The sequence below is a fragment of the Macrobrachium rosenbergii genome, unplaced genomic scaffold (genome assembly GCF_040412425.1).
Source record: "Macrobrachium rosenbergii isolate ZJJX-2024 unplaced genomic scaffold, ASM4041242v1 60, whole genome shotgun sequence".
Lineage (NCBI taxonomy): Eukaryota > Metazoa > Arthropoda > Malacostraca > Decapoda > Palaemonidae > Macrobrachium > Macrobrachium rosenbergii.
The window spans coordinates 1,122,523-1,136,740 of record NW_027100732.1 but is presented as its reverse complement, the minus strand read 5'-3'; the positions used below and the strand labels follow the sequence as shown (position 1 = coordinate 1,136,740).

Below are 14,218 nucleotides of genomic sequence, written 5' to 3'. Positions count from 1 at the left end.
AAAAAAAGTTTCAGAAACTAAAAAGTTTCAGGAGAAACTAAAAAGAAACTCAGTTTCATGAATAGAACCTTATAAAAAAAAACTTTTTCTTCCAACTATACAAGTTGCAGAAAAAAGCCAGTTTCAAAATCGGCAGAAAAAAATTGCAAAAAAAAAAAAACCACGTTTCGAAATTCCTGAAAAAAAAAAGTTTGAAATTCTGCAGGAAAAAAAAATAACCAATTTTGAAACTGCAAAAAAAAAAAAAAAAAAAAATTTCAAAATCTGCGAAAAAAAAGTTTCGAAATCTGCAAAAAAAAAAGTTTCAAAATCTGCGAAAAAAAAGTTTCAAAACCTGCAGAAAAAAATTTTCAAATCTGGAAAAAAAAAAAAAAAAAAAAAAGACATCTTTCAAATTCTGCAGAAAATACCCACAAGATTCAATTCTGGAGAAAAAAAAAAAAAAAAACCTTTCAATACAGGAATCTCAAACTTTACCATAATTTTCAGAAAAAAAAAAAATTGTACAATTTCCAATCAAGAGAAAAAAAAAACTACGAAATTTCAATACAGAAATTATAATAGAACTGTTTCGATACAAACCTACATATAGCCACATGGCTCCCACATATATATATATTTATATATATATAAAAAACCTCATAATAAGTGTCTATATTCACAAAAAAACCTCGACCCCAAAAAAAAAACCTTAACCTACAAAGATAAAAAAAAACAACACATTCATTTTTTTTACTCTTTTTATTAGGCTTATGTTATTATAATTCAATAGAGGAATGGAGTTGCCATTATTGATCATTGCTTCAACTTTTTTTTTTTTTTTGGGAAACTTTTCCGTTTTTGAAACCTCCGGCTTTTGGAAAAAAAAAAAAAAAAAACATCGTCGTCTTCACCACCTCCTCCTGATCTATACATCCTATATATATACCCCGCTCTCTCTCCCTTTCTTAAATTATATAGAAAATATACATTAAAGAGAGAGAGAGTTTTTTTTTTTCCCCATCTCAAGTTTTTTTTTTCAATTAATAATAAAAACTATACACGTCGGGTCCAGGGAAGGGACGGCCGAGACTCAAGAGACATATTTGTACACAGGCTTCTATGAAGGTGATCCCGACCCTAAACCCCCTTCTTCCGGGGGGGCGTAGCCCCCCCGGGGAAAGAGGGGCGGAGCCCCCTCTCCGAAGAGGGAGGCCACGCCCCTCTCTCCTCTCCTACGGGAGACTCCTCCTACGGCGTTTGGTGATCCCGCCCCTAGAGAAAGGAGGCCGAGGCGCCCCTGAAAGGGGGGCGCATCCCCCCTCCCCCTACGGGCGCGCCGGCAGGCGCGGAAGGAGGGAACAAAAAAAAAGGGGGAGGATAGAGGGAGTTACTCGCCGCCGCCCGACTTGGTGCCGAAGAGGAGCATCTGGATCTCGTCGTACATGACGAGGACGAGGGCGCCGCCCGTGCCCCTCAGCACGTTGGAGAAGGCGCCCTTGAAGAAGGCGGCCGAGCCCTCCTGGGCGGCGATCTTGCGCCAGCAGTCGACGGTGTTCTTGTACATGATGTCGGCGCCCTTGCGGCCCGACTGCATCATCATGCGCCGCCGCACGGTGTCGAAGGGGTACGAGATGATGCCCGAGATGGTGGTGACCGTCTGGGCGATGGCCCACGAGATGAAGATGCCCACGTTGCCGGGCATCATGCCCTTGGCCGTGTCGTAGAGGCCGAAGAAGGCCGCCCGGTAGATGATGATGCCCTGCACCGACACGCCGAAGCCCCTGTAGAGGCCGATGGGGCCGTCCGCCTTGGCGATCTTCACCAGGCAGTCGCCCAGGCCCTTGAACTCGCGCTGCTCGGGGCCCTTGCCGATGTCGGCAGCCAACCTGCCGGGGGGGAGGGAGGGGACGGTGTTACTTGGAATTCCGCTACTTGGAATGCTACTTACGATACTTAAGTAATAATGGCAGAAACATTGACATATAATTAGTAGTAATAAGGTGAACTAAGGTAATTTTGTCTTACAACAAACTGGCAACTTGAAGGACATGGCAAGTGTTACTTGGAATGCTACTTGGAATGTTACTCAAGATACTTAAAAAGTAATAATGGCAGAAACACTGACATAATTATTAGTAGGAATAAGGCAATTTTGTCTTATAACTGGCAACTTGAAGGACATTGGCAAGTCTTACTTGGAATGCTACTTGGAATGTTACTCAAGATACTTAATAAGTAATAATGGCAGAAACATTGACATATAATTACTAGTAATAAGGAGAACTGAGGTAATTTTGTCTTATAACAAACTGGCAATTAGAAGGGCCAGGGCAGTGTTACTTGGAATGCTACTTACAACTGGAATGTTACTTAAACTTAAAAAATTAACTTGACATATATATTGGTAATAAGGAGAACTAAGGCAATTTTGTCTTATAACTGGGAATTAGAACGGCGGGGTAGCGTTACTTGGAATGTTACTTATACTTAAAAAGTAACAATGGCAGAAACATTGACTTATATACATTAACAGTACAGAGAATTAAGGCAACTTTGATTTCGTAGTTAAGTAACCAACTGGCAATTGTAAGTAACACAAACTGGAACACAGAGAGAAGACGTTACTTGCACTTCTTGGAATGCTACTTACAATACTTAAAACAAGTAACAAAGGCAAAAACATTGACTTATATATATTAGGAGTTAAGGAGAATTCAAGAAACTTTGTCTTAAGTAACAAACTGGCAATTGTAAGTAACACAAACTGAATGGGCAGGACAATGTTACTTGAACTACTTAGAATGCTACTTAAGATACTTAAAAAGTAACAATGGCAGAAACTAAGTGACAAGATTTTAAGACAAAAAAGATCAAGAAGTTACTTAGGATACTTATGTTACTTACAAGAGTAACAGACAAGATGTTACTTTATAAAAAGTAACAAAGAGGGTAAATTTGATGCTTATATATTATTACAGAAAATGAACTTTTATTTTACGATAAATTTCCTACATTTTCTCTTTCTCTCAATCTCCTCTCTCTCTCTCTCTCTCTCTTTCTCAATCTCCCCCTCTCTCTCTTTCTCTCAATCTCCTCTCTCTTTCTTTCTCTCAATCTCCTCTCTCTTTCTTTCTCTCAATCTCCTCTCTCTCTCTCTCTTTCTCTCAATCTCCTCCCCCTCTCTCTCTTTCTCTCAATCTCCTCTCCCCCTCTCTCTCTTTCTCTCAATCTCCCCCTCTCTCTCTTTCTCTCAATCTCCCCCTCTCTCTCTTTCTCTCAATCTCCCCTCTCTCTCTTTCTCTCAATCTCCCCTCTCTCTCTTTCTCTCAATCTCCCCTCTCTCTCTCTCAATTTCCCCTCTCTCTCTTTCTCTCAATCTCCCCTCTCTCTCTTTCTCAATCTCCTCTCTCTCTCTTTCTCAATCTCCTCTCTCTCTCTTTCTCAATCTCCTCTCTCTCTCTTTCTCAATCTCCCCCTCTCTCTCTTTCTCAATCTCCTCTCTCTCTCTCTCTCTTTCTCAATCTCCTCTCTCTCTCTCTCTTTCTCAATCTCCTCTCTCTCTCTCTCTTTCTCAATCTCCTCTCTCTCTCTCTTAATCTCCTCTCTCTCTCCTAATTCTTCACACGAGTGTCCCAATACATTCTCCCTCATATACAATCTCTCTCTCTCTCTCTCATATACAATCTCTCTCTCTCTCTCTCATATACAATCTCTCTCTCTCTCTCTCATATACAATCTCTCTCTCTCTCTCTCTCATATACAATCTCTCTCTCTCTCTCTCTCATATACAATCTCTCTCTCTCTCTCTCTCATATACAATCTCTCTCTCTCATATACAATCTCTCTCTCTCATATACAATCTCTCTCTCTCTCTCTCTCATATACAATCTCTCTCTCTCTCATATACAATCTCTCTCTCTCTCTCTCTCTCATACAATCTCTCTCTCTCTCTCTCTCATATACAATCTCTCTCTCTCTCTCTCTCATATACAATCTCTCTCTCTCTCTCTCTCTCATACAATCTCTCTCTCTCATACAATCTCTCTCTCTCTCTCATACCCAAACTTCTCTCTATCACCCTCATATGAAAGCGTCCCAATACCTTCCCTCTCTCTCCCTCAATCTCAATCTCCCTCTCCCTCAACCTCTCTCTCTCTCTCCCTCCCCCCCAAAACTCACCTGGTTCGAGCGAAATCAAGGGGGTAGACGAAGCAGAGGGAGGTGGCGCCGGCGGCACCGCCGGAGGCGAGGTTACCGACGAAGAAACGCCAGAACTGGGTCTTCTTGTCCACGCCCCCGAGGAAAATCTGCCCGGAAAGAGATGGTGGCGGACGTTAGGGGGGCGTTTATCCCTGGGGTTCTGCCTTAAATCTAGGTTAAGTAGGGGGGGATATTAGCCCTGGGGTATGGGGAGTTGGCCCCTTTTTTGGGGGGCTGTCAAGGCTGTCCTGAGGTCTCTGGGCCCCTTTTTTGGGGGGGCGTCTGTGAAAGCTGTCGTAAGTTAGTCTCTCTGACCCCCTTTTTTGGGGGTCTGTGAAAGCTGTCCTAAGGTCTGTTTGACCCCCTTTTTGGGGGTCTGGTGTCTGTGGAATCTGTCCTAAAAAAGGGGGTCTGGTGTCTGTGAAATCTGTCTTAAAAAAGGGGGTCTGGTGTCTGTGAAATCTGTCTTAAAAAAGGGGGTCTGGTGTCTGTGAAATCTGTCTTAAAAAAGGGGGTCTGGTGTCTGTGAAATCTGTCTTAAAAAAGGGGGTCTGGTGTCTGTGAAATCTGTCTTAAAAAAGGGGGTCTGGTGTCTGTGAAATCTGTCTTAAAAAAGGGGGTCTGGTGTCTGTGAAATCTGTCCTAAAAAAGGGGGTCTGGTGTCTGTGAAATCTGTCCTAAAAAAGGGGGACTGGTGTCTGTGAAATCTGTCTTAAAAAAGGGGTCTGGTGTCTGTGAAATCTGTCTTAAAAAGGGGGTCTGGTGTCTGTGAAATCTGTCTTAAAAAGGGGGTCTGGTGTCTGTGAAATCTGTCTTAAAAAAGGGGGTCTGTGTCTGTGAAATCTGTCTTAAAAAAAGGGGTCTAGTGTCTGTGAAATCTGTCTTAAAAAAGGGGGTCTGGTGTCTGTGAAATCTGTCTTAAAAAAGGGGGTCTGGTGTCTGTGAAATCTGTCCTAAAAAAGGGGGTCTGGTGTCTGTGAAATCTGTCCTAAGTTAGTCCGTTTGACCCCTTTTTTGGGGTCTGTGAAATCTGTCCTAAAAAAGGGGGTCTGGGGTCTGTGAAATCTGTCCTAAAGGGGGTCTGGGGTCTGTGAAATCTGTCCTAAAAGGGGGTCTGTGAAATCTGTCCTAAAAGGGGGTCTGGGGTCTGTGAAATCTGTCCTAAGTTAGTCTGTTTAACCCCCAAAACTGTCTTATGGTCTGTTTGACCCCCTTTTTTGGGGGGGGTCGGGCGTCTGTGAAACTGCCCAAGGTCTTCTGTTGGGACCCCCCAAAAAGTCTGTGAAATCTGTCCTAAAGTCTGCCTGTTGGACCCCTTTTTGGGGGGGAGTCTGGTGTCTATGAAACTACCCTAAGGTCTGTTGAACCCCCTTTTAGGGGGGGGTGTCTGTGAAATCTGTTCCCACAATGCACCTGGCAAAAGCTCTCAGGGAACAGCAGATGCCTGACCTTAATGCAGTGGAAGGTTCCTCTAGCACAGCTTTCTGATTCCGCCAGGTCAGGGGTCACGACCTGGCAGGTCAGTACAGCGTGCGGGGGTGGGGGTGGGGGTTAGACCTTGACCTTCGACAGGAGGCCGGTTCTCAAGAACTTTCCCGCTAACTTAGAAAGGTCAAAGGAGAAGATAAGTTAGAGCAGGTTTAAAATTCAAACTTACAATGGTTAACTTTGTTACTTGGATTAAGAACTTTCCCACTAACTTGAAACTGAGCTTAGAAAGGCTGAAAAGGTCAAAGAAAGTACTCGAATGCTTGTACTTATAACTCAACTTCGCAAAGGTTTAAAATTCTCTTTTGTAACCTGAATCAAACTCACAAAAGTCAACTTTTAAAACTAGATTAAGAACTTTCCCATCAAACTCACAAAAGTTAACTTTAAAACTAGATTAAGAACTTTCCCACTGACTCAAAACTTAACCCGAACTTAGATGAAAAAGGTCAAAGAAGAAATTAGTTGCCTGCTTGTACTTATAACTCAACCTAACCCAGAAAAGGTTGAAATTCTCTTTTGCACCCTGAATCAAACTCACTAAAACTTAGATTAAGAACTTTCCCACTAACTTAGAATAAAACAAACCGAACTTAGAAATATCTAAAAGGTTGAAGAAAGTACTTGCATGCTTGTAGTTAACCAAACTTAGAACAGGTTTAAAATTCAAACTCACAAATGTTCAACTTTAAAACTCAGATTAAGAACTTCCCCACTAACTTAAACCAAACTTAGAAAGGTTGAAAAGGTCTAAGAAAGTACTTGCATGCTGGTACTTACAACTCAACATATTCACAAAGGTCAACTCTATAACTTCAATTAAGAACTTCCCCACTAACTTTAACCAAACTCAAAACTTAAGCTGACCTTAGAAAGGTCGAAGAAGAAAGTACTTGCTAGCTTGTACTTATAACTCAACTTACAAAAGTTTTAAAACTCTCTTTTGCAACTTTAATCAAACTCTCAAAGATTAACTTGAAAACTTAAGATTAAGAACTTTCCCACTACCTTAAACCGAACTTAGAAAGGTCAAAGGGGAGGAAAGTACTTGCCTGCTTGTACTTGTCCTTGAAGGCGAAGTTGAGTGCCTGAGTGGGGAAGTATCTGATGACGTTGGCCAAGTTACCTCGCCAGTATGAGAGGAGGCCCTGCTCCTTGGGGATACGGATGAAGCAGTCGACCATGCCTGCGGAGGGGCATACTTGTTATTAACGGGCATACTTGTTATTAATGGGCATCCTTGTTATTAATGGGCATACAAGTTATTAGTTATTAATTGGCATACTTATTTATTGGCATAATTTCAACACAAGTCCTGACTGACGATGCCTGTGGAAGGGCCTTACCGGGGTATTAGTGGGCATACTTGTTATTAATGGGCATAGTTATGTTATTAATGGGCATAGTTATAAGTTATTAATTGGCATATTTATTGGCACATTTTCACACGTTCTGACTGACTATGCCCGCGGAAGGGCCCAAGTTGTTAGTGGGCATACTTATGAGTTATTAATGGGGATACTTATGTTATTCATGGGCATACTTATTAGTTATTGGCATATTTCCACACAAGTTCTAATCCACAGTGCCTGCAGAAGGGTAGAGGGGTATTAATGGGCATAATTGTGTTATTAATGGGGCATAATTGTTATTAATGGGGCATGTTATTAATGGGGCATAATTGTTATAAATGGGGCATAACTGTGTTATTAATGGGCATACTTTTACACAAAAGGTCCAGGGGTTAATTTTCAAGTGACATATTACTTGTGTCTGAAGTTATTAATCAGCATAATTTATGTTATTAATTGGCATAATTAATGAGTTATTAAATTATAACTCTCAAGCTAGAGTGCGAGGGACATTATAACTCTTATGCTAGAGTGCGAGGGACATCAGAGGCTCTACTTTTTACTCATTCAACGGCATAACTCTCGACCTAGAGTGCGAGGGACATCGGATGCTGTCCTTTTTACCGACACATTTTCATACATTAAAAATAAATTTAAATAAATTACAAAATACAGGCGACCAGGAGAGAAAGAGAGAGTGAGTGAGAGAGAGAGAGAGAGAAAGAGAGTGAGAGTGACAGAGAGAGATAACGAGAGAAAGACTTGGAAGGTGCCCAAAAGGGTCTATAAATAAGTGCCCGGGCTGCGTCTCAACGTTAAGTAATAGGAACTGCGTCCAATTTGTACGAGAGAGAGAGAGAGAGAGAGAGAGAGAGAGAGAGAGAGAGAGAGAGAGAGAGAGAGAGAGAGAGAGAGAGAGAGAGAGAGAGGCCTACAGTTACCACCCTAAGGAATTTGGCTACTGGGTCAGCTGGCCTCGTTGAAATGGGGTATTAACTGGTCCGGGCAGGTTTCGGGCACTAAGTGCCAATCAATGGCTTCCAGAGAGAGAGAGAGAGAGAGAGAGAGAGATATGCGCAATCGATTCTTATCGTGCCATGGGAGAGAAACTTATCAGGTCTTGGGAGAGAGAGAGAGAGAGAGAGAGAGAGAGAGAGAGAGAGAGAGAGAGAGAGAGAGAGAGAGAGATACCTAGGACGAGAATTCCCAGAGAGAGAGAGAGAGAGAGAGAGAGAGAGAGAGAGAGAGAGAGAGAGAGAGAGAAAACTTATCAGGTCTTGAGAGAGAGAGAGAGAGAGAGAGAGAGAGAGAGAGAGAGAGAGAGAGAGAGAGAGAGAGAGAGAGAGAAACTTATCAGGTCTTGGGAGAGAGAGAGAGAGAGAGAGAGAAACTTATCAGGTCTTGGGAGAGAGAGAGAGAGAGAGAGAGAGAGAGAGAGAGAGAGAGAGAGAGAGAGAGAGAGAGAGAGAGAGAGAGAGAGAGAGAGAGAGTCAAAAACAATGTACCCTTATCAAGATTAGATTAGGGTCGGCCTTGAGAGTCTGACCCTATTCTCTAGAGCACTATGTCCTCTAGATTCTAGACCCTAGGTAATGGCATCTCTAGAACCTCTAGAATTGACCCTAGAGCACTGTTCAACCTATAGAGCCTCTTAGCAATTTCCCATTTCTAGAACCAATCTAGAGGACTGGGAACATCTAGAATCAACTCTAGAGGACCTATAGCCTCTAGATTCAATTCTAGAATATTCAGCAACTCTAGAATTGACCTTAGAGCAGCACTGTCGAATCTCTAGATTCTAAACCTAACAGCCTTTGAGAAATGTTTCTAGAGCAGCCTAGAGCACTAGAAACATCTAGATTCAACCCTAGAGTTCCTTAAATCTCTAGATTCCACATTTGATAGAGCCTATTAGCAATTTCATACTTCTAGAGCCACCCTTGAGGTCTAGGAACATCTAGAATTGACTCTAGAGTACCTTAAACCTCTATATTCTACATTTGATAAAGCCTTTGAACAATTTCCTATTTCTAGAGGACTCTAGAGTACTATAACTTCTAGAATCAAATCAAAAGGACCTGAAGCCTCTAGATTCTACTCTAGACCTTAAAGAGCCCAAAATGATTTAATTGGCCTATTTATAGAGCATCCCAAACCCTAGATTCAATTCTAGAGTATTTTAAAGCTCTAGGTACCACTCTAGAGTATTATCCTCACCTATTCTAGATCTTAAAGCCTAAATTGTTTAATTCCTTAACGTCTAGATTTTACAGCCTAGAGAACGGCAATCCTATGTGACACCTCTAGAGTACTGCTTCCCACTTCTAGTTGCACCCTAGAGTACTCTATGCCATCTAGATTCAATCTTAGGGAACAAACTCTTTCTAGAGCACCCTAGGCTCTTTAGATTTGAATACAGGGCTGGAATTGCACAATTTAACAGTTCTAGCATGACCTAGAGTACTATAAAACTCTAGATAAGACCCTACACTACCATATTATATCTAGATTGTAGAGCCAGAATGGCACATTCCCTAGTTCTAGTGTCTAGAGCAACATAACCTCTAGATTATAGAGCCAGTGGCCAAAATTGTATTTTCTAGTTCTAGAATTGTCTAGAATGGTTAATCTATTTCTGACACTAATTACCATATTGCCTCTAGATGGAACATCGCACATCCCTATAGATTCGACCCTAGAGTACCATACCACCTCTAGATCTGGAACCTAGAGCTCAAAGCCTAATTTCCTATAATTCTCTAGATTTAATAGAGCCTTTGAACTATTTCCTTGAGTACCATAAGCCTCTAGATTCAATCCTAGAGCAACCTACACCTCTAGATTCAATTCTAGAGTACCCTAGACCCCTAGATCTTCTTATCCTAGAGTACCCTAGACCTCTATACTTGATCCTAGAGTACTCTACACCTCTATACTTGATCCTAGAGTACCGTAGACCTCTATACTTGATCCTAGAGTACCGTAGACCTCTATGCTTGATCCTAGAGTACTCTACACCTCTATGCTTGATCCTAGAGTACTCTACACCTCTATGCTTGATCCTAGAGTACCGCAGACCTCTACACTTTATCCTAGAGTGCCCTAGACATCTAAACTTTATCCTAGAGTCCCCTAGACCTCTAGATTCAAGCCTAGAGTCCCCTAGACCTCTGGTATAGAGCCCAGTCCCATCAACCTCTATTCTAGAGCCCCAAGTCCCATCGACAACTCTAGAAGGGTCCGTCTAGGCTTCTAGAGTACCTAGTCCCATCTGGGGGGTAAAATCGCCCCTTATCAAAGGGATTTAACGTACTGGGGAACTACGATGGGCTCCCCATTACGTAATGGGGATGATTTAACCACTACAGAATGAGCTAAGGTCCTTCAAAGCCCATTTGGAACTCGGCTCATTCCGTAATGGTCAAAGCCATCCCCAATACGTAATGGGCTATGTACTATACAGGTATGGTAACAGCTCGGTAACGGATGGGACCACTTCGGGACCCCATTATGTAACAGGGTACTTACCCTGTATGTTACATGGCTTACAGATTACGGATTGGGACCCCATCTGATAAATACGTACCCCATTACATAATGTATTAAGTACAGTACAAAAAATAGCTAACAGATTATGGACTGGAACCCCTACTATAAGGTATTAAATGCATTACATGTTAAACAGCTAATAGATAATGGACTGGAACCCATACAGTAAGGTATTAAACCCATTACATAAGCTAAGCTCAGTACATTATCAGTTTATAGATTATGGATTAGAACCCCATACAAAACTGTAATCCCCATTACATAATGACCTACAAGTCCAGTACGTTGAATGGCTTCTACATTACGGATTGGTCCCATACAATGTAGTGTATAAACCCCATTACGTAATGACCTACATATCGCATACAATAGATTATGGATTGGATCCCATACATTATTTAAACTCATTACATACCCTATACAATAAAATACTCCCACTACCCATTACAATATCATCCCCATTACTGTACATCTAATAGCCCTATTTAATGCTAACAATTTAACGCTGTCAATGTCCCCAGTACGATAAGGGTAATGTCCCCATTACGATAAGCGTAACATCCCCATTACGATAAGCGTAACGTCCCCATTACGATAAGCGTAATGTCCCCATTACGATAAACAATGTCCCCATTACGATAAGCGTAATGTCCCCATTACGATAAGCGTAATGTCCCCATTACGATAAACAATGTCCCCATTACGATAAGCGTAATGTCCCCATTACGATAAGCGTAATGTCCCCATTAGCTAATGGACTGATAACCCCTTACACAATTCAATACATACATGGCTAAATATATACCCACTATGGCTTAATCCCCATTACATAACAGAATTAATCCCCATTACATTAAACATATGAATCCCATTACATTACATGAAATATTCCCATTACATTAACCTGGTTGATCAACCATTACATTAAACATTTAGCTCAAATATACATAACTATACTTTACATTAAACATTTAGCTCAAATATACATAACTATACTTAAATATGTATATTAATATACACCATTAATAAACCATTAACTAAATAGGCTCAATTATACTCAACCTAATCCGTAAATATACTAATTTGGCTCAAATATACTAAATTTAAACCTAAATATATATTAAAACCAATATACTTATTTCTACCCAAATAAGTATATTAGACAACCAAATATACTAAAATACTCAAAAGTATGACAACCAAATATACTTAAAATTAGGTACAAAATCAAATATACTCAATTTAACACCTAAAAATATATACTAACTTGGCTCCAATATGCTTCAATAAGTATATTAACCAAATATACTTAAATACGTATACTAATATACAATATTCCAGAGGCTTAATTATACTAATTTCAATTCCGAAAATAGAGGAATTCGGCACCTAGATAATCTTCCACTCAAATATACTTAAAGTACATTAATACACACCAAGTATATTAATATACACCTTCAAGGATATTAATATACACCATATAATTCAAGAGGCTCAATCTGATCCCAAAAAATATACGAATTCTGCTCAAATACACTCAAGCAACCGAATATACTTAATTACAACTAAAAAAAAGTATATTAAAACGACCAAATATACTAAAATACACTCATTCAAGTATATTCAACAACCAAACATACTCGTTTCAACCTCAAGTATACCAAAGAACCAAATATACTTAATTACAATTAAAGTATATTAAAACGACCTAATATCCATTACTATATCCACCAAATATACTCAAATTAAGTATATTAATATACGCCGTCGGTCCCAATGCGTCAAAATGTTGGCCACAATGAGGTCACGGGAAATCGGTGTCATACTAACAGCCGGCCAAGATGGCTGCCGTCTGGGGGAGGGGGGGAGCTCACCCCCCCTCCCTCCCCCCTCTCTCTCTCTCTCCCTTAAGCGAGTCAGCTGATTGTTGTAACCGGCTACGAAATTTAAGGGGGTATTTGCGATAAGTTTCAAGGGGGTATTTAAGGGGTATTTTAGGGTAAGTTTCAAGGGGGTATTTAAGGGGTATTTTTGGGTAAGTTTCAAGGGGGTATTTAAGGGTATTTTAGGGGTTTCAAAGGAAGCTTTAAGGTCGAGTATTCAAGGGGTATTTAAGGTATATATTAGGTGAGGTTTAAGGGGATATTTAATGGGTATTTAAGGTAAGTTTCAAAGGGGTATTTAAGGTAATTAACGGTTAAATTTTAAGAACCTTTTGGTCGTTTTAAGGGATATTTAAGCAGTTGAGATTTTAAGGGATTCTCAAGGCAAGTTTCAGGGTAAATAACATCTAGGTTTCAAGGGAAACTTTAGGGTAATTAGGTAAGTTTCTAAGGGATATGTAAGGTAAATTTAAGGGCAAGTTTTAAGGGCTACTCAAGGTAAGATTCAGGTGAAACTTTAGGTTAAATCGAAGGCCAGTTTTCAGGGAATCTTCTGGTTAAGTTTCAAGGTAAATTTTAAGGGATATTTAAGGTAAACAAAGGGAATCCTTAAGGTAACCTTAAAACGAAAACTCTACGGGAACTTTAGGTAAAAATTCGACCAAACCCAAAAAAACCAAGTCCACAAATTCACTTTCACACCCCGAGGCTAAACCACCCAAAATTCACGGGGGCCCTCCCTAAAATTAAGGTAAATCCACCTAAAATTCACGGGAATTTACCTAAAATTAAGGTAAATAAACAAAATGGCGGATTCCAGGTCTCCAGTCGACCACGAGGTTCGAAAAATTGATTGGGAAATTCGTCCCTTTGTTGCCAAGTCGTCGGCGATTTTAGGGGGTTTAAGGGGTTTCAAGGGGTTCGGGGTTTCATTTAAAGGTGTATCAAGGTTTAAAGGTTCGATCTAAGGGGTTTAGGGGGCTTTAAAGGGGTTAAATATGGCTAAATAAGCGAGTTCGTCGAACAGTCTGGTCCGGGAGGTCCGAAACACCGGCAAGTAACGAAGCCGTTTTAAGGGATTAACTAACGGATTTAACGGCGATTTTATATAACAAACCGTTAATCCCACCCTCCATCTTCCAATTAAACCGATAACTAGAGGGTGGGCGGTCGGACAAACCGGCTAAATCCGCGCCCGAAAAAAATAAGTGACGGGATTACGTAAGAATCCAAGATGGCGGACCCCACTCTCCTTCTCACCCTTGTACGCCTTGTCGGCGGAGATCTGTTTGGAGGCCGCCTGCACCTGCAGCAGCAGCTTCACCCTCTCGATGGGCGCCACGGCCGTCTTCGAGATGGCGGCGGCGATGCCGCCCGCGATAAAGTCCTTCATGAAGGACATGGGGTCGAAAGCCTTGCCCATCTTGTCGATCCTTCTGTAGGCGGTGTTGCCGACGATGTGTTTGGGGAGGACTTCACCGGGGGGTCTTCCTCGGACGAGAGAGGCCGCAGCACTGAGCGGCCCCGGGGACGGTATGTTAGTATATAAAGGGGGGTTGGATCGGCCGGCCAATCGCGTGCCGCCGTACCGGAACGTCATCACCCCGCGGTGCTCTCCACCAATCACAACTTCTTAAATCCGTGACGTCACGACTAACTTACCCTTCTTAACCAACGAGGAGCCGCTTCGTAAAGCGGTGACGTCACGGCCACTGCAGCATGTCGACTTTCGAAAGGTGCATCACCCAACTGAACATGTGACGA

At 41.4% G+C, this 14,218-nt stretch overlaps 1 protein-coding gene across 1 annotated transcript; it reads right to left on the bottom strand.

Moving 5' to 3' along the window:
* Positions 1 to 862: 862 nt before the first annotated feature.
* sesB (stress-sensitive B) lies at positions 863 to 13,996 on the bottom strand. Its single transcript, XM_067103239.1, has 4 exons — positions 13,715 to 13,996; positions 6,723 to 6,856; positions 4,162 to 4,289; positions 863 to 1,868 (listed from the first exon to the last, which is right to left on the bottom strand). Exons 1-4 carry the CDS (start codon positions 13,875 to 13,877, stop codon positions 1,370 to 1,372), a joined length of 924 nt encoding a protein of 307 aa, XP_066959340.1. The 5' UTR covers positions 13,878 to 13,996; the 3' UTR covers positions 863 to 1,369.
* Positions 13,997 to 14,218: the final 222 nt, after the last annotated feature.

What these genes read in the sequence shown, in the direction of transcription:
- sesB (XM_067103239.1), bottom strand. Translation starts at nt 13,877, where the DNA reads ATGGGCAAGGCTTTCGACCCCATGTCCTTCATGAAGGACTTTATCGCG. An exon ending in TCAAGGACAAGTACAAGCAG is followed by an intron (nt 4,290 to 6,722) that starts GCAAGTACTTTC and finishes CTTTCCGGGCAG; the next exon opens with ATTTTCCTCGGGGGCGTGGA. An exon ending in CTTGATTTCGCTCGAACCAG is followed by an intron (nt 1,869 to 4,161) that starts GTGAGTTTTGGG and finishes CCCCCCCGGCAG; the next exon opens with GTTGGCTGCCGACATCGGCA.